Source organism: Staurois parvus, unplaced genomic scaffold (assembly GCF_062004578.1).
Source record: "Staurois parvus isolate SC_StPar_1 unplaced genomic scaffold, SC_StPar_1.0 ptg000029l, whole genome shotgun sequence".
In the NCBI taxonomy this organism is placed as follows: Eukaryota; Metazoa; Chordata; class Amphibia; order Anura; family Ranidae; genus Staurois; species Staurois parvus.
In genome coordinates, this window is record NW_028317825.1 from 553,793 (window position 1) to 573,924 (window position 20,132).

General features: G+C 44.2%; 1 protein-coding gene across 4 annotated transcripts in view; it reads left to right on the forward strand.

The window, feature by feature from the left end:
- The first annotated feature begins 2,486 nt into the window (after positions 1–2,486).
- ACOT9 (acyl-CoA thioesterase 9) overlaps positions 2,487–20,132 on the forward strand; it is a 42,733-nt gene continuing 25,087 nt past the window's right edge. The window contains exons 1-6 of one of the 4 annotated variants that reach the window (XM_089656949.1): positions 2,487–2,581; positions 7,023–7,120; positions 13,449–13,475; positions 16,563–16,608; positions 16,699–16,869; positions 17,072–17,109. In XM_089656949.1, the coding sequence (XP_089513075.1) occupies positions 2,565–2,581; positions 7,023–7,120; positions 13,449–13,475; positions 16,563–16,608; positions 16,699–16,869; positions 17,072–17,109 (397 nt within the window). In that variant the 5' untranslated portion in view covers positions 2,487–2,564. Of the gene's footprint in view, positions 2,582–2,822; positions 2,844–7,022; positions 7,121–13,448; positions 13,476–16,562; positions 16,609–16,698; positions 16,870–17,071; positions 17,110–20,132 lie in introns of those variants that run through there. The other 3 variants (XM_089656931.1, XM_089656953.1, XM_089656940.1) reach the window with 3 other exon arrangements.

Sequence of the window (20,132 nt, forward strand, 5' to 3'; positions counted from 1 at the left end):
AGATGAGTTTGACAGGTACAGAGGCTGTGCATCTGGGGCCATGCACCCGTTCTGTGTACCTGTAAAACTTGGCTGTGCAGGTGAGTCCAAATTTGCTGATAGGACTCATTCCGATTGGCTGTTTGGAGCCATGCTTAGGTCATACCTTGGCATGCAATTGTGTCCAAGCAACCGCTGTGTGTGCATTCACATCTATGGGCTGCCTGCACGCATCTCTGAGGTGGACACAGGCTCATCTGCCACTGGCTGTGCATGGAGGATGTACCTAATTGTTCCGCTGAATGAGCCCTATCAGTGAATCGGGGCTGCACGCAACAGGGCTTGACAGGTACACAGGGACATGTGTATTGCCCCAGATGCACAAGCTATGTGCCAGGTCAATGCACCCATCCTTGAGTGCCCATCAAATCCAGCTGTGCGGATGAGTCCCCATTCACTAATATGAGCTGCTGCACGCTGCTCAATGCTCACACAGAAAAGTAAGCAAAGGTCTCTTCATGTCGCAGGGGGCTGACCGCCACTGACTGCTTGTCAGTGAAATCACAGAGCAGCTCTGCATTGCCAGCTGGCAAGGGGGCAGTGTGGTGCACGATTCAGCGTACCGTACACTTCATTCACTACAATGCTGGGCAACGCGATGTTCTGGGCTGCCTGACATTGCTTGTGTAAACGTGAGTATGCATTCAACCGTTGTACGCGGTCATGTCTTATAGGCTTGCCACCTCATCCCTTTAAACCCGAACACATATTAATTACACAGGTTCTGGGGCTGATTTAATGCAGATAAAGCACCGAGTTTAATTACCACCTTAACCACTTGCCAACTGCGCTATAGCCGAATGACAGCTACAGCACAGTTATCCAGTCCTCATATGACGTCCTCCTGGGAACGCACCCTCCCGTGTGCCCCCAGCGGCGCGCACCCGGCGATGTCTGTGTTCGCTGTTTCCTACGGATCACGTAATGTGCTAAAAGGCCAATCACAGCGTCCTTTTACTACGTGATCAGCTGTGTCCAATGACACAGCAGATCATCGGTAAATGCAGTTGCCGGTTATCGGCTGCACTTTCCTCACGCTGTCACAGTGCGAGGAAAGTACTGTTGATAACTGGCAATCGTCAGAGGATGAATTGGCACCGATCATCAGGGCACTGATGATCAGTGCCCAGCAGTGCCGCCCACAAGTGCCCTGCAGTGCCACCCACAAGTGCCCAGCAGTGCCACCCACCAGTGCCCTGCAGTGCCACCCACAAGTGCCCAGCAGTGCCACCCACAAGTGCCCAGCAGTGCCACCCACAAGTGCCCAGCAGTGCCCATCAGTACTGCCCAGCAGTGCCACCCATCAGTGCCCAGCAGTGCCACCCACCAGTGCCGCCCACAAGTGCCCTGCAGTGCCACCCACAAGTGCCCAGCAGTGCCACCCATCAGTACTGCCCAGCAGTGCCACCCATCAGTACTGCCCAGCAGTGCCACCCATCAGTGCCCAGCAGTGCTGTCAGTCAGTGCCACCCATCAGTGCTGCCTGTCAGTGCCGCCTATCAGTGCCCATTATTGTTGCATATCAGTGCCAGCTCAGGGCCACCTATCAGTGCTGCCTATTTGTGCCGCCTATCAGTGCCCATCAGTGTTGCATATCAGTGCCGCCTACCAGTGATGCCTATCCATGCTACCTCATCAGTGCTACCTATCAGTGCAGCCTCAGTTACGCACATCATCGAAGGAGAAAAATTACCTTTTTTTTGTTTATAGCGCAAAAAATAAACCACCCAGCAACGATTAAATACCACCAAAAGAAAGCTCTATTGGTATGAAAAAAATGCTAAAAATTTCATATGGTTAGTGTTGCATGACAATGCAATCGTCATTCAAAGTGCGACGCTGAAAGCTGAAAATTGGCCTGGACACAAAGGGGCTATAAGTGTCCGGTAGGCAATTGGTTAATCAGCCCCAGAACCTGTGTCATTAATATGTGTTCGGGTTCAGGGGTGGACTGACCATTTGGAAACTCGGGCACTGCCCGAGGGCCCGGGGTCAGTATGGGGCCCCTTGAGATGCCCCTGGTACCTTTTTCATAGGTTTGAGTTTGGGCAAGGACACAGGGGCCCCATGATCCCCTATTGCCCGGGGGCCACGAGTTGTCAGTCCGCCCGTTCGGGTTTAAAGGGGTGAGGTGGCAACCCTAGTAGAAATTCAAGGGTCCCTCTTGATGTCAGGAAGAAATATCATGACTGGACCAGCATGGGGACACTGACATGGAAAAGCCAGCATTAGGCCGCACCAGGTTATAACCACACGTCTCTATCCCAGTAATCAGAGGAATACACACTGTGGGCGCATACACTGCAACTAGAGAAGACTATTACAACATCATGATTTACGTTGTATTTTACAGCGTCTCATTTATATACAGCAGCTCTATCGTACTCGCGCGCTCTGCTCCGTCACCTCTATGGTGTTGGAGGACCGCAGTTGATTGACAGTAAAAAGATCGATGGGCGGGACGAGTGCGGATTGGCTGCTGGCTGTCCTGGAGAAGAGGTATCTGTCAGAGTCCAGCGATCAACATGCTGCTGTCACTCAGGTAGATCGCTTGTGAGGTGCAGAGCTCAGCTTCTTCTTGTTCATCGGCCTCCCATCATTGAATGCCAATGTCGGACGATGGTGTGGGTGGGCTAGGACAGGAGAGATGGGTGTGGTGAGGGCAGGACATGGTGCCTGTGTGTGGAACTTCCATGTTCCCTGGAATGTGACAGTCCCCAGGACAGCTGTCTAATGTCACTTTACAAATCTGGAGGCAGTGGTGGGATTACTAATAGGGGAGCCTGGATCCATCACCCAATCAGGTACAGGGGGAGAGGAATCCCAGTGATGTATAAAACTGTCACATTGCTGCATTTAAAGGCATAGTTCACTTTACCAAAAACTACCAATTCATGGGAAGGGGGGGGGGGGTTGTAGGCAAAGCAGATTGTGCATCTTTGATCAGAGTTGAATAATGCCCTTGTTATAGGTGTAATCCATTTACATACCCCCTGAATCCTGGCTGGAATACTCCTAGAACGCTGCTAAGAGGGGCCTTCTTACTAAAACTGGAGAGTGCAAAATCTGGTGCAGCTGTGCATAGTAGCCAATCAGCTTCTAGCTTCAGCTTGTTCAATTAACCACTTGCCCACCAGAGGATTTACCCCCCCTTCCTGACCAGGCCATTTTTTTGCATTACGGCGCTGCGTTATTTTTACTGACAATTGCGCGGTCATGCAACACTGCACCCAATTGAAATTTACGTCCTTTTTTCCCCACGAATTGAGATTTCATTCAGTGGTATTTGATTGCCTGTGCATTTTTTATCTTTTGCGCTATAACAAAAAATAAGACTGAAAAGTTTGAGAAAAAAAAAAAAAACGATTTTTGACTTTTCACTATTAAATATGTCCAGTAAAAAAAATTAAAAAATCAAATTTCATCATAAATTTAGGCCAGAATGTATTCTGCTACATGTCTGCTAAATAAAATCCCAATACGTGTAAATTACTTGGTTTACGTGAGAGTTTATAGCGTTTACAAATGGCGGTATATATACTGGAATTTATTTATTACCAGTAATGGCAGGAACTTATAGCGGAACTGCGGCAGGCATTCTGACACTGAGGGGGGAACTGACTTGGGGACACTGACATCCCCAGTGACATCAATACAGTGATCAGAGATAATAAAAAGCACCGATACTGTACTGGCACTGGGCAGGAAGGGGTTAACACGTGGGGCAATCAAAGGGTTAACTGTGTGCTGCGTGCTGTTTCACTATGTTGGCTGTGTGTTTCACTGTAAGCACACTGCTTTGTATGGCTGTGCTATGCAGAGCCATACAAAGCAGTGTGCAGGAGCTGACGGGAGAGTTCTGTATTGTTTACATACAGGTCTCTCCCCTGTCGGAAATCCTCAGAGATCGCCGGGTGACGGCGGAGAATCACCAGCTGGGACCTGGTGACTGATAGCTGAGGCCACGAATGGGTGCGCGCCCCCTACCTGGAACTGCAATATATAAGTGATTTTGCGCACCCGTGCCGCCCTGTAGCAGTATTTCTGCTATAGGGCGGATGGGAAACGGTTAAAGGATAAGTTTAACATTTATACAACAATAATAAATACACATTTTTTGCAGGTAAAGGGATGTACAAGCAAGCAGATATTCTGAAGGGAAGCTTCAGTGAACTACCATGGTGCTCCACAGTGCCGTCGTAGTTCACTGAAGACTACAAGCACACAGCTGCTAAGGCTGCCGGGACTTGCAGTTCATTCATTCACAGAAGTCCATGAATGAATGATGTGGCAGTGTGGGCGGAGCCCTGTATGGCCGCGCTGTTTTCAAATCTGACAGTGCGGGGAAACTTCTCCCCGCACTATCTTTCAGAGGGAGGGGGGATGGCGGGTGCAGCTGCAGCTATGGGAACATGTGAGGTGTAAGGTGAACTTGTTCTTTATATTGGTAGTAAACTATTTTTAGACTTTTACCTACTGGTAAACTTATAATAAAACTCACCTGTAGGTAGAATGAATATCTCCTAATCGTGCACCATTTAGGAGATATTCGCTCTTTTTTTACAGCCGGCGCATGCGCTTTGAAGGGAAGGCTTCTAGGAGAGTTAAGAAACTCTCCAGTGTGCATGAGGCTTGTAAAGGCTCAAGGTTTTTTACCTTCATGCGTTCTCTGCATAAAGGAAAGAAAACCTTCGGTGTGCAGCAGCCCCCCATTTCCCCAAACCTGTCTAATACCTACCTGAGCCCTGTCACAATTTCGGCTCTCACTTCTCATTGGCTGAGACAACAACAGGAGCCATTGGCTCCCACTGCTGTCAATCACAGCCAGTGAGCCAATGAGGAGAGAGACACATAGAGCAGCAGCTCAGGAGCGAGCCTGCTTGGGTGCCCCTATAGCAAGCTGCTTACTGGCATGTTGTGTTTTTTTGGGTTTTTTTTAATTCCCTTTAAACGAGAAATGTGGTCTTTTTTTCCCCCATGTATACTTACCTAGGTGGATGCAGCACCGAGTTCTCAGAACTGCTCTGACCAGAGAGCAGTGACTGTCAGCTCTGCCCCCCCTGCACTCACTGGAGCACTGGGCTATGGAGGGGGAGGAAGCGGCTGGCTAAGGATCTTAGTGGCTTGCTGAGAGACTGAGCCAACTGCCACTCCAAACTCGGGGGTGGATCCCAACTTTGAAGTCGGAATCTTTCCCAAGCCTGGAACATTTGAGTGATGTCCAGGGGCAGACTGACCATTTGGAACTCGAGCACTGCCCGAGGACCCGGGGTTAGTAGGTCATGAGATGCCCCTGGTACCTTTTCCATAGGCTTTTTTGAGTTTGGGCAAGGACACAGGGGTCCGTGATTCCCTATTGCCCAGGGGCCCCATGAGTTGTCAGTCCACCCCTGGTGATGTCAGTGAGCTTCAGCCCGCTGTCAGCTGAAAACAGGTCACAAAAGTGTGGAACGAAACTGCACTCCTGTGATCCACACAAGTACAGACCAAAGAGCCTTGGCTATACTTCTCCTTTTAATATCACTTTAATCAAAGCTGCACAGTTCATTTTTATCTTCACACACCCCTCATCTGCATAGGCAGTTTTATGGTAAAGATGAACTAACCCTGTAAAGCTGAACTCCAGTGAAATGGGAAAGCTACCCTTGTAGCGGGACTTGAATGTAAAACCATAGATTTAAAGTGGCATGCAGTTCAGTTTTTAAAAACCGAGTTTCAAGTGATTCACAGGAACACACTGAGATTCCCAGTGTAAGCTAGCCCTAAGGCTGGAGTCACCTCTGTGCGGGTGGTGACGCTTCAGATCCACACACAAATCCACCCGCAAATTCTAATGGCACGCCGCCCGCTCTGGAAATCGCAACCATAGCAGGAAGCTGTCTCCAGTACAGGACAATCATCTGTGGCTGGGGCGTTCCCTCCAACCCCATGTATACAAGGGGAGGATGCGGGGCAGAGGATGATTGCTCTGTACAGGTGACAACCTCCTGGCAGGCTCTCACATGTAAGTTTGAATCCTAGCCTGAACCCTGCCAATCTCATCATTGATTATCGGGTCGTTTTTCAGTGCTGAGTAAACGTGACAAATGGAGAAGGTGAATCTCACTAGTAGCGGCACAGGCAGCAATACAAATTTGACAGGCCTCTCCACTCTATTCAGAACTTTAAAAAAAAAAAAAAAGCTTTGCCGTTAGTTATTCTTTAAAATCCTGTGCTCATCAGGCGCATACTTCACCTTCGTGTCATCAGGGAATCCTCTTTTGATGCCACTACATAGTTCAACTTATCCATTAGTGCTGTGTTATCTGGCTCAGTACACAATAGGAATATGTGTGCGGCAATACAGATTAATGTGGGGCCCCTCTGTGGTTTTTTTTTTTTTATGAACTTTCTGCGATGTCACCAACCAAGGGTCAGACACAGGCTGTCAGCTGCCAACTGCCACTTGATGGATGGAGGCAACAAAAAAGGTTCCTAAACATTTGTAACTAAGGGCTCGTTTATTGCCTCTTTAAAAAGCAATCTACTGTGATCACTTTTTAGTGTGCCGTAAAGCAGCGGCACCCAGGAGGCAATATTTCTGCCTCCTGAATGCTGTTTTTCTTTCCAGCCAAAAGCAGATTTTCTTGTGAAAATACGTTGGTTCTGTTTGATGGCAAACACAACAGGCGGTATACTTTTTACCACTGGAAGTTCACTTGCAGCTCAGCCATCAGAGGATGGTAAAACCACCCCCCAATCACCATTTCCCCCAACCACCCATGTAAACTTGGCCTAACATTAATGCTGGCTTTGTCAACTTGCACCTCAGTGGTAAGGTATGGTTTTTTTTACCACTCCCTGGCCACCTGTGTAAATGAAGCCTATTTCCTCATGACACCCTACAAAGGTCTTCTCATCTTCTCAACTTTGTTGGTCCAGGTTTTAAGTAAAAAGAAAAAGATTTTTGTTTTTTATTATTCTTTTGTCTCCTCCCTTTACAGACCTGCTTTAACATGTCAGATATCACGGCTTCTCAGCAGATCGCTGATGACGGCGAGTACAGTACACTCTAATGGCAAACTGCCAGACATGAATGAAGGTAAGATTGGCAAATGTCATTTAACTGAATCAAATTTATCAAAGATGCATGTTTTTTTTCACAACTGTAGACCATCGTGGGTCAGTCCTGCCAGATACGGTATGACTTTATATCAGGGGTAGACAACCTTGACAGTCCAGCTGTGGGGAAACTACAAATCCCATCATTCCTCTGCCTCCAGGAGTCAGGCCTGTGGCTATCAGAGTCTTGAAGTGCCTCATGGGACTTGTAGCTCCACAACAACTGGAGTGCCGAGTTGCCTAACACTGCTTTGCACAATGCTTGTTTGTTTTCTGGCATGGATAGTTTTTGGTACAAAGCTTTTGCCACAGAAGATAAAGTAAAATCAACAAGTTGCCTAAAGTGTCAGAAAACACACCATGCAGCTATATAAATCTATGAGGCTTCAGGCACTTCAGTCCCTAGGTATCCTCACATACCAGAAAGTGCATTGCTGGATTTCAGGAGGAATTCTAGACAAAAAGAACATTTTTCAGGGTATTGCTTAAAGTGGAACTAAAGTCCCAAAATACTCCCCTCCACCTTCTAGCGATGCAGCAGTTACATTCCTTGCCAGTCGCTGTCATCCTCCCAGGCGCTAGGTTGTCGACCTTCTGATTGACCAGTGTAGAGTGACATCATCCTGCACATTCTGGTCTATATTCCCATTGCACACATTCCTGGAAACACGGCTCATCAATAGCAGGTGCTCTAACGACTAGCAGCTGGGACTGGAAACATCATAAGCAAACGTACATATTGGCCAGCACACCATGGATTTCCAAATATGGTCCAAAGAGATTTTTATTACAAAAAGTTCACATCACAGAAGAAAGTGCAACGGTTTGGACTCATCAGCATGACACCATTGCATACCTGACGAAGGGGTCCTGCGTGGCTCCGAAACATTGCACTTTCTTCTGTGATGTGATCTTTTTGTAATAAAAACCTCTTTGTGTTGGCGAATGTGAACGTTTGTCATCCTGCGCATGTGAACAGGAGTCTGTCACGTGTGCTGGGAATGCACGCTGAGCTCTGCAAGCTCAGATTAATATACAGTACATTCAATAGAAACTTGCCAGCAGGCATGTGCTGTTTGTTTGCAGAAGATATATACAGTGAATATAAAAAGTCTACACACGCCTGTTAAAATGTCAGGTTTCTGTGATGTAAAAAAATGAGACAAAGATAAATAATTTTAGAACTTTTTCCACCCTAAGCCCTGGTTCACACTGATGCGGTGCGGAATTTGCAGCATTTTCTGAGCGAATTCCGCACCACATCAGAATCGCACCCTGTTCATGCAAACCGCTGCGGGTGTGTATGTTAACAACACCCCGAACGTGGTCTGCAAACCGTGGTGTGATGTGCAAAATTGGATCGCATAGGTGTGAATATCTACGCAATCCGATTCTGGTGCGGACCCAAAAAAGGGTCCTGCACATTTTTTGGTGCGGGTGCGGTTTCAATAGAGCCATACAAAATGTATGGCTCCAATTGCACCGCACAGAAATCGTATGTGATTTGCACAGGAATGTGGTGTGGTGTGCAAATCACATGCGATATAACGCACCGCACATATGTGAACCCAGGGTTAATGTAACCTATAAACTGTACAACTCAGTTGAACAACAAACTGAAATCTTTTAGATGGAGGGAAGTAAAAATAAAAAAACTAAAATAATGTGGTTGCATAAGTGTGCACACCCTTAAACTAATACTTTGTTGAAGCACCTTTTGATTTTATTCCAGCACTCAGTCTTTTTGGGTATGAGTCTATCAGCATGGAACATCCTGACTTGGTAATATTTGCCCACTCTTCCTTGCAAAAACACTCCAAATCTGTCAGATTGCGAGGGCATCTCCTGTGCACAGCCCTCTTCAGATCATCCACAGATTTTTCGATCTGATTCAGGTATGGGCTCTGGCTGGGCCATTCCAAATCTATAATCTTCTTCTGGTGAAGCCATTCCTTTGTTGATTTGGATATATGCTTTGGGTCTTTGGCATTCTGAAAGATGAAGTTCCTCTTTATGTTTCAGCTTTCTAGTAGAAGCCTGAAGATTTTGTGCCAATGTTGACTGGTATTTGGAACTGTTCATAATTCCCTCTACCTTGACTAAGGCCCCAGTTCCAGCTGAAGAAAAATAGCCTCAAAGCATGATGCTGCCACCACCATGCTTCACTGTGGGTATGATGTTCTTTTGGTGATATCAGTGTTGTTTTTGCGCCAAACATATCTTTTGGAATTATGACCAAAAAGTTCAACCTTGGTTTCATCAGACTATAATACATTTTCCCACATGCTTTTGGGAGACTTCAGATGTGTTTTTGCAAAATTGGATGTTTTTCTTCGGAAGAAAAGGCTTCCGTTTTGCCACTCTACCCCATAGCCCAGACATGCAGAATACAGGAGATTGTTGTCACGTGTACCACACAGCTAGTACTTGTCAGATATTCCTGCAGCTCCTTTAATGTTGCTGTAGGCCTCTTGGCAGCCTCCCAGACCAGTTTTCTTCTCGTCTTTTCATCAGTTTTGGAGGGATGTCCAGTTCTTGGTAATGGCGCCATATTTTCTCCACTTGATGAGGACTGTCTTCACTGTGTTCCATGGTATATCTAATGCCTTGTAAATTCTTTTGTACCTTGTTCCTGACTGAAACTTTTTAACAATGAGATCCCTCTGATGCTTTGGAAGCTCTCTGCGGACCATGGCTTTTGCTGTAGGATGCGACTAAGAAAATGTCAGGAAAGACCTACTAGAACAGCTGAACTATATTTGGGGTTAATCAGAGGAACTTTAAATGATGGCAGGTGTGTACTGACTCATAGTTAACATGATTTTGAATGTGATTGCCTAATTCTGAACAAAGCCACATCCTAAGTTATAAGAGGGTGTGCACACTTACGCAACTACATTATTTTAGTTTTTTATGTTTACCCCCCCCAAAAAAAAAAAGATTTCGGTTTATTTTTCAATTGAGTTGTACAGTTTATAAGTTACATTTAAAGGTGGAAAAAGTTCTGAAATTATTTATCTTTGTCTCATTTTATTACATCACAGAAACCTGACATTTTAACAGAGGTTTTATATCCACTGTAGCATGTCTCTTCTGCAATAAAGCGCTGCCTGCTTGCAGGACTAATTTTATACCAGCTGCTGTGTTATAACGCGCTGTAGTTGGTGTGCAATGCTGTCCAGTCGGATCAGCACCATGCTGATGAGTCGATCTCCACACATCGCACTGTTTACTTTTTTTTTTATTAAAAATAAGCTTTATTGAAATGTCACACAGTGCAAAGCAGTGGATTGCCTCATGCTGCACTGCGCTAAAAAAAAGTACTGTACGCATGCTGCATTTCTAGAAAGATGTGAAAATGGTATTTAATTCAAAAACAAAAATGTAGCATATTGCAGTTTATCAATTTTTAATGTGTAGTGGCTGCATTCATTTTCTTTTAGGCTTTTTTTTTTATTTATTTTCATCTGGTGATTTGGCCAGTAAGTCTGTTTTTTTCTTCTTCCCCCTCAACTTCCTTTAACAGACCAAGCTGTTCAACAAAAGTAGCAGTAAGAGTCCACTTATAATTGTGTGACTTGCCATGCATCTTTGGGGTCCAAAAGCGCATGACAAGTCGCACTCCATGTTTCCCAATGAGTACCATTCAAATCTGTGCGACTTCAAAGTAGTTCTTGCACTACTTTGGTACGCCTTTTGATGCGACTTTCATCCAGTGGATGTAAAGTTGGACCAAAGTCGCACCACAGGTCGCACTGGATATCACGCGACTTTGGAATCGCGCTAATGTGAATGGAGCCTTCGAGAGTTGAGAAAAACCATTTAATACTGACAGGGTGATTGCACTGATCAACTTTGGTCAACCTGTTGTTGTAACTGCTAATAAAGTGTTATCTGGAATTCGGCTTTAATTTGTTAGTCAAGTCTCTCTAAATCTGCTTGTACAGTATAGCCAACACTATCCTTTCTGCAGACTGACAATGATGCTGTTCAACGGTGTCTCTGTTGCTCCTCCAGTGGAGTGGAGGCAGCCTAAGGCCTCATGCACACATTTTTGCAGCCACTTTTAGGGGCGTCAGGCATTTTTTTTACTGCTTCCATCCAAACGGCCCTCTGTGTTATCCTATGTGTCCATGCACACATACACTTTTAGTACCAGTAGCATTTGCCAGCAGGGAAAAAAAAACCCCAGGGCCAGTGCATCCAGGAGCAGCAGCGTTTTGGCAGAAAAAACGCTTGACGTGGCTAAACTCATCCAAACACTAAAGGCGTTTGGCTCTTGAACGTTAATTCATTTCAATGGCCATAATGAATTATCATTTTGGACAATTAAATGAATTAACGCCCAAGCGCTTGACGCTTGCAAACGTGCCTAAACGTTTGTAAAAGCATTAGATACTTTTACAAGCGCCAGGCATTTTTTCCGGAAAAAACACTGCTGTCAGGAAAATGGCTTCTAGGAGAGATTTTTTTAACGTCCCGTGTGCAGGAGGCCTAAAACAGGGAGTATGTTACTGGCTAGATCACCAAGTGAAAATAAAGGGAAAAAAAATCCTCTTGAAGCTGTTGAATTACAATGGCAGTAAGGGACCTATTTGTTTGAGTAGAAAAAGTCAGCAATGGCAGCCTCCAAACAACTTTTCTATAGGTTTCTTTTAAATCTTGTCACTTGATAAAGATTTTTAAAAAAAGCAATAAAAAAACCCCTAAAAGTCCAGTAGTACTTTCTGTTTCCTTTCAAAAACCCTGTGGAATCATAGAACTGGGAACAGTCAACATGCACTAGCAAAACTCTGTACCCCTAACTAGTAAAAAGGTTGATGTTGTAGGTAAGTGAATGCAACCCCGAATTCCAAGCTGGAATGTTATTCAATTGGGTTAAGTGTTTGGTTCGCAGTTGCAGCACCAGCATGGCCCCATTGACTTGATCGGCGGCGCCGCCTGTCAACTTGGCAAAATGTTTAAAATGTTAAATTTGCCATAGCATGTGAACAGACCCCTCTGGCTGTACTGCAGGCTTAGATGGGCGGTAAAACCACAGCTCAACCCCCAACTCACCCCCTCCTTCAGCCGCTTATGTGAGAGAGTCCTTATGTTCCTTTTGATATTGGATTATTATTATTATTTTACAGGATTTATATAGCGCCAACAGTTTACTCAGCGCTTTACAATATAAAGGGAGACAATACAGCAACGATACAGTTCAATACAAGAGGGTTAGGAGGGCCCTGCTCCTTACAATCTAAGAGGTGTTTGAAAGATCAGGATGTACTAGGCTACTGGTGCTCGCCAGTTCACCAAATGGTAGCGCAGCACTAGTACTGGCACTCTGCTGCATATGAGAGTCATCAAAATTTACCAACAAGTGCTAACAGAGATCAGTCCTGATTCTGCGAACACTGCGGTTTTGTGTGCAATGTATTAAGTGATCGTGACCTATTGACACTGCACTTGCTGGGGGGAGAAGGGGGGGTAAGCGTAGGGGCTAAATGCAGGTGCCGGGGCTGATCCCGCTTACGCTGCATTTTTGGGGACTGCTAGTCTTATAGGGATGCATGGCAATTGGGAATTATTATAATACAGGATTTATATAGCGCCAACAGTTTGCTCAGCGCTTTACAATATAAAGGTAGACAATACAGCACTGATACAGTTCAATACAAGTGGGTTAGGAGGGCCTGATCCTGGGAGCTTATAATCTAAGAAGGAAGGGCTGGTGTTACAAAAGGTAATAACTGTGGGGGATGGACTGGTAGAACGAATAGAAGATTATGTTATTATTGGATAACCTTATCCAAGTGACGTGCCTACATTAATAGACATGGGGTTGATTTACTAAAACTGGAGAGTACAAAATCTGGTTCTGCTCTGCATGCCTTTTTTTTTTTTTTTTGTCAAAGCTTAATTGAACAAGCTGAAATTAGAAGCTGATGGCTGTCATGCACAAGTGCACCAGATTTTGCACTCTCCAAGTTTAGTAAATCAACCCAATGGTGTATAAAGTCTCTCTATATGTGAAAACCAGAAAGCTACAAATGATGGCGACTTCATCATAATGATCAATGTAAGTTCATGAGGCAGAGGGCTTGATTTGAAATTAGTAGTTGCAGTGCACACTTTGCATGTGTAATGTGCACAGCATCAGTTACTAATGGCATGTGAAGACTCGACCTCTTCACAGGGAGGTTGGAGGACTATTTTAAACTATTCATGAGACCACTGACACATAGGTGTGTGCTTGTAGGTATTCACATTTTATATTGCCTCACTGGTACCATGCTTGTGTAAATGTTTGTTTTCCCTTGTAGGATGCATACCTGTCCATGTGAATAATGGTTTGTGGTAACTTTAAAGCATTTTTATAGCACTCACTTTTCTTTAAGCCTCTTACCTCCTGTGCATTTTGCTCTGGCTCTGGATTGTGAAACCTTTTTTTAAGGTGCTTGTCAAGCACATTTATAATTCATTTATAAATATGTAAGTATAATGAATCATGGTTGATTGTGCACATTCTTATTTATGCAATTGATTAATTATAAAATAATTACTATTTTAAAAAAGTTCATGTTCTCCTTATTTATATAATTAATTTATTATATATACAAATTTTAAAAAATTTTTAAAAATCACATTACCTTTTGTGGTTTTAATACATTTTTCTTACAAATGAATTCCATTGAAATTATTTCATGCATTTTATTGGTTATGAAGCTGTTACCCATCCATGTATTTGGTTTTGTTCCCTTGAATAATTTTAGGACTGAATCGGTTTCTTGCTTGTGCTCCATTTGAAAAGCAGGAACAAAAAAAAAAAAAAAAATCATAATTAACTGGCAGGGGAGATGCCATGATCATGAAGGTGGTTCTCCCATTGTGGGGCTCATTCACTGCTGATCCTTTTGACTCCCTCAACTGCACAGCTTGCAGTAGTGAGGGACTGCGTCCTTTGAGAACTCCCATCTGTCAGAGCATCAGGTTGTTACATTCCCATTCACACAGTCAGAATCATAAATTCAGGTTAGCATTGTACAATGCTCAGTCTGATTTGTTTCCATGCACAGCTAGGTCTGGTAAATTAGCTGGTTTGTGGTCTTAATGAACAGTGTGATTGGCTAGCTTTACATTTTATACTGGAATCTTTGTTTGCTATTTTTAAGCGGAGCTCCAGTTAAAATTTAAAAAAATAAAAGCCGCTACAAAAAGTGTAGCGGCTGACTTTTGAAAAACGGACCTTCACCTGTCCCCCCTATCCTGCAGTGTCCTCACCACAGTCGTGATCATCCTGTGTCCCCGGTGCCAGCATCTTCAGTGTGGGCACCCAGCTGTGACAGCTTGCGGCTTCACAGCCGGGTGCCCACTGCACATGCGCGAGTAGCGCTGCGCTTTGTGAATGGTCCCATAGTCTTCTGGGACCTGTCCTATGTTCCAGAAGACTACGTGGAGGGAGGGGGGAGGACTACTTCTGCTTCCGATCGCCTAGGCGGTCGCAGCGGAAGTGGGTACCTGTATAATTTGGGTACCCCTCCGAAACTCACATCGCCGTCCCCCACTCCCCGTTAGAGAACGAGGCCTTAAAGTGGAACTACCCCTTTTGGGTGGAGCTTAAAAGCTCCAGGATTGTATTAGCTGTGGCTCCATTTACAATCTACAAGGCCACCTTCACATGGGTGGACTCTGTTTTGATGAGCAGGGCATCTGTCCGCTGATTGGAGCAGAGCAAACGGATGACAGATGTGTGTCTGCTCAATTTGTGCAGAGCAGACACGAACAGAGCCCACTCTGCTCTATGGGTGGTCGGGACTTCACTCTCCGACTGCCCTCTGATCTGCCTAGACGAAACGGAGCAGATCCTCTTCTTCTGTGTTTTTTGTTTTTTTTTCTTTAAGCAGACCGGATTGGATTGGTGGTAGGTGGGTGTAAGCTGACACAAGTCCATTTACACCTGCCGGTCCAAAGGGGGGAATGCACCGTCCGGTCAGGTCTTCCTGAAAAACTGACAGGCAGACCACATCAGACCCTTCATGTGAACGGGGCCTAAGAAAGCAAATTATTATTGCTTAGGCAATCGAATGTTATCACGTATAGACATTTAACAAGGTTGCCCTCATTTTACCACAACAGTGATTTAGATAAAGTTTTTATGTCTGCACTAAATAATGAACCTTTGGAAAATCCAGCCAGCAAAATGCATTGTTGCATGCACCATCAACCACTCACACTTGCATGAATACATTTCTTTTTTTTGCCTCTGTCTTAAAGTAGTTGTAAACCCTTACATCCAGTATGCCCAGTGACGTGACTGGCCTCAGGTAATACATAGAGATGAAACAAATCCTTCTACATAAGTTGTACCTGTTTATCTGCAGTCTTCTATTCTCTACAGCTGTCTGAGCTTTCAGAAACCAGGGGGTGAGAGCTGATTGGAGGGAAGGGACACCCTCCCTTCACACAGCACACAGGAACAGAGTTGAGGCTGCCAATCACAGGCTGTGTGCTGGAGGTCCTTTCCCTGTCACCTTTTTAACTCTTGGTGTCAGGTAAACTTGCCAGAAGTGACTCATGCTGACAGCAGAGGAAGAAGGTAGCAGACAGAAATGACAATTCTCTGGACTGAGACAAGTACACACTTTAGAGAGATATGCCTTGTTCATGTTTAATTTCAGAGGTTTACAACCACTTTAACTTTGTTTTGTTGGCTTCTACTGTGCTTGGTATTAATTTTATTATGTTTAGTTACTTTTGTATCATTTTTATAGACAAGAATAACTGTATATCTTGTAAGATCTTTGCCCCGCCATTGAACAGGCTGTGTAGTTAATAGTGCTGGAAATGATTATAGATGGAGCAAACTGCAGTGTATGAGAAGATCTCTGTAAGTATAGTGAGCAAGGTAATCATGCCAGAGAGTGGCACAAGAGTTTAACATGAAATAAATCCTTGATTCATTATATTTTTATGCCTGTCCCATGGCTAGTGGTGCTGGAACTTTTAGCAATTTTAAGTAATTTAGGTGGTTCTAACAGTAGTACTTGATGTACTGGTATTTAGGCTGCAGCAATCTGTAGGCACTATGGAGTTTCATTGTTGGTCCATTTAAACTGTGTCCTTACCAGCAGACCACAGACACTGAATGTTACTTATGTGGTACACAGCTTTCCTCTCCCTGATCCCAGCTTTCAGGAGCTGTCAATGTTACGAGACCCCTGTTTATTTTTAAATGTAATATGCAGATTTAGCTTTCTTAGGTATTGGCATTGAAAGATTTATTTTTTCATTAATTCTAAATAAATTAGAAATGCCTGTATGGTGACAGTTTTTAAAGGCGGCTTCTCTTCCTCTTCTGTCTATTTCTATTGTCCTGTGTCTACCTCTATCCTGTTCTTTCACTGTATAGTAACAGCGACTGTTGGGTTTTCTTTCAGTGCGTGATAAACTTAGGGATATAGTTGGAGTCTCTACAAACTGGCGGTAAGGTGTTTTTCCCTAGTATGACGAGATATCAGGTGCAAATGTGCCAACCCTTGAAAATATTGTATAAAATATCCTGTATTTTGATAGAGATCATGTGCAAGCCATGGAGGAAAGAAAGGCTCTGCAGTCTTTACTGGCCAAGAGGCAGGAGGACCTCCCACCACGTAGAATGAAAGACAGCTACATTGAGGTCATGCTGCCACTTGGTAGCCAGCCAGAACTACGGGAAAAGTACCTGAATGTTTACAACAATGTCCGGTAAGGACAGTCTTTGCAGCTTATCTGCTTTTAAAATGTCACAGGTTTTTATAAAAATATATAAAAATAACATACACTAATATATATATATATAAAATTAGTGTATGTTATTTTTATATATATATTTTAGTGTATGTTATATTTTTTTTTCTCAGTGTATGTTATTTTGATATGGTTTGTAATTGTTGCATTTTTGTTGTAGGTTTGGTAGAATTCTTGAAGATCTTGACAGCTTGGGAGGTAAAATCTTCTATATCAACCTATATGGTATTTTCTTTATGACAGAAGGATATTAAAGTGGATCTAAAGGCAAGACTTTAAAAAAAATGACCCAGTATTTGTATCACTTATTCATCCCTCTGTATACTTACCTGAGTTCTGTATCAATCCAACGCCATGCCCATCTGCAGCACTGCTGGTTCTCTCTCTCTCACAGGCACAGAGACAGCAATGGGAGCCATTGGTTTCTGCTGCTGTCAATCAAAGCCTGGGGATGGGAACAAGCCATGCTATCTGTGTCTATGGACACACAAAGCCCTGCTCGGAAGTGAACCTGCATGTGAACCGTCATAGGAAGCAGCTTCCTGTGGTGGCACACAGAGAAAGGGAGGAGCTGAGAGCACGTGCAGGGGACCCCAAAAGAGACGGTTCAGGGCCAGTCTGTGCAATACCATTGCACAGAGCAGGTAAGTATAATATGTTTATTATTTTAATAGAAAAATATTTGTCCTTTGCAACCACTTTAAGTTTTAAAAACACAGTATGAAGTTGTTTCACAAATGGGTTTAGACTTGAAACATTAACCTATGGTCATTGCTTATATTTTACATTGTTAGAGCTGGTATATTTTAAAGCATGGCATGTAGATTGGCTTTTACATGTCAGGACGAGTAACATTTGGGGAGAATGATTAGAAAGTTGATCCAGGTAAGTGGATCTGTTAAAGCTGATTCCAGCTTTAGTTTAATTTTAACTAGTGAATTGGCTGAGGCAGGCAGATGATGTCATGATCTCCACATCAGCCAATCACTAGAAGCTTTTGTATTCAACTTCAGAGAATACAGAGCTGTCTATGAATGGCTGAGCACTGCTCAGGCGGACTTAAAATTGGTGGAGTGATAGCGTGCTGACTTAACAAATGACACAGAAAAAAGATAAATTCTCTGATTGTGCTCCCAGCCCTGGTAAGTTGTCGCCAGCTACAACAGCTGAGTATTAGTGCAACATGGCCCCTCACACAGCTAACTGTATCCAACCTACTGCACCTATTCCTCCTATAGCTGGAAATTGTGTCAATCTCTTTTTAAAGCCACTGTGTTTTTTAAGAAAGTTAAAGGGTTACTATTTTTAAATTCGCAAACATGTTTAGATAAGTATAATTCCACAGTGCAGCAGACAGCACACGCCCATACCTCTTTTGCTACTTATCTCCAGGAAATTGGACTACCAGATCTCTGGAGGCAGCATAACCCAGTTCATAGGTATTTCTCCTGCTTTTCTTGCACCCATAGAGCTCTGTCCAGAATTGACTTGGCACTGGGTACACCCTCAGTTGCAACCTATGCAGCAAGGGGTGTCTCTGATCACCCCCCCTAGTTCATACACTATTATTACAATTAGATACACCCATCTCCTTTTGGAAAGTGAATCCCTATTGGTTATTGCTAATTTATTCTCCCGGAAGGTATACTGATAGACTTAGTGGTCCTCCGTGGCACTCCCTGTATATTGGGATACAGTACCACTAAGTCCTCCGTGGCACTCCCTGTATATTGGGATACAGTACCACTAAGTCCTCCGTGGCACTCCCTGTATATTGGGATACAGTACCACTAAGTCCTCCGTGGCACTCCCTGTATATTGGGATACAGTACCACTAAGTCCTCTGTGGCACTCAGTGTATATTGGGATACAGTACCACTAAGTCCTCCGTGGCACTCCCTGTATATTGGGATACAGTACCACTAAGTCCTCCGTGGCACTCCCTGTATATTGGGATACAGTACCACTAAGTCCTCTGTGGTACTCCCTGTATATTGGGATACAGTACCACTAAGTCCTCCGTGGCACTCACTGTATATTGGGATACAGTACCACTAAGTCCTCCGTGGTACTCCCTGTATATTGGGAATCGCTGAAAGCTTACTTGAGAGGTATCCTTATTTCACAAATCTCTAAGATCAAAAAGCAATCCAGGGCATGGGAAAAGTCACTAGCAGCGTAGTTCATGCAGAGTTACAATATATTGTCAACCCTACTGCAGACCAACAACTTGAATGAAAGAGCCAACAAGCTTACGCAGACGTTTCTCTTAGGAAGGCAGAGCAGAAACGTTTTTTTTTTCCTCCAACAGCTTTACTATGAGGAGGGGAAAAACACAGGCCACCTATTGGCTGCTATAATAAAGGCCCAAAGACTGTCAACATATACCCTATATTGCCAAAAGTATTGGGGCGCTTGCCTTTACACGCACATGAACTTTATGAACATCCAAGTCTTAGTTCATAGGGTTCAATATTGAGTTGGCCCACTCTTTGCATCTATAACGGCTTCATCACTTCTGGGAAGGCTGTCCACAAGGTTTAGAAGTGCGTCTATGGGAATGTTTGACCATTCTTCCAGATTTGTGAGACCAGGCACTGATGTCAGACGAGAAGGCCTGGCTCGCAGTCTCTACTCTAATTCAACAAAGATGTTCTATCGGGTTGAGGTCAGAACTCTGTGCAGGCCAGTCAAGTTCCTCCACCCCAAACTCACCCACCCATGTCTTTATGGACTTTGCTTTGTGCACTGGTGTGCAATCATGTTAGAACAGGAAGGGGCCATTCCCAAACTGTTCCCACAAAGTTGGGACCATGAAATTGTCCAAAATGTCTTGATATGCTGACGCCTTAAGAGTTCCCTTCACTTGAAGGGAAACAACCTAAAAAATAACCCCACACCATAATCCCGCCTCCACCAAACTTTACGCTTGGAACAGTGCAGTCAGGCAAGTACCGTTTTTCTGGCAACCGCCAAACCCAGACAGATCCATTGGATTGCCAGGCAGAAAAGTGTGATTTGTCACTCCAGAGAACATGTCTCCACTGCTTTATAGTTCAGTGGCAGCGTTCTTTACACCACTGCATCCAATGCTTTGCATTGCACTTGGTGTTGTAAGGCTTGGATGCAGCTGCTCAGCCATGGAAACACATTCCATGAAGCTCTCTACGCATTGTTGTTCTAAGCTGAAGGCCACACAAAATTTGGAGGTCTTTAGCTAT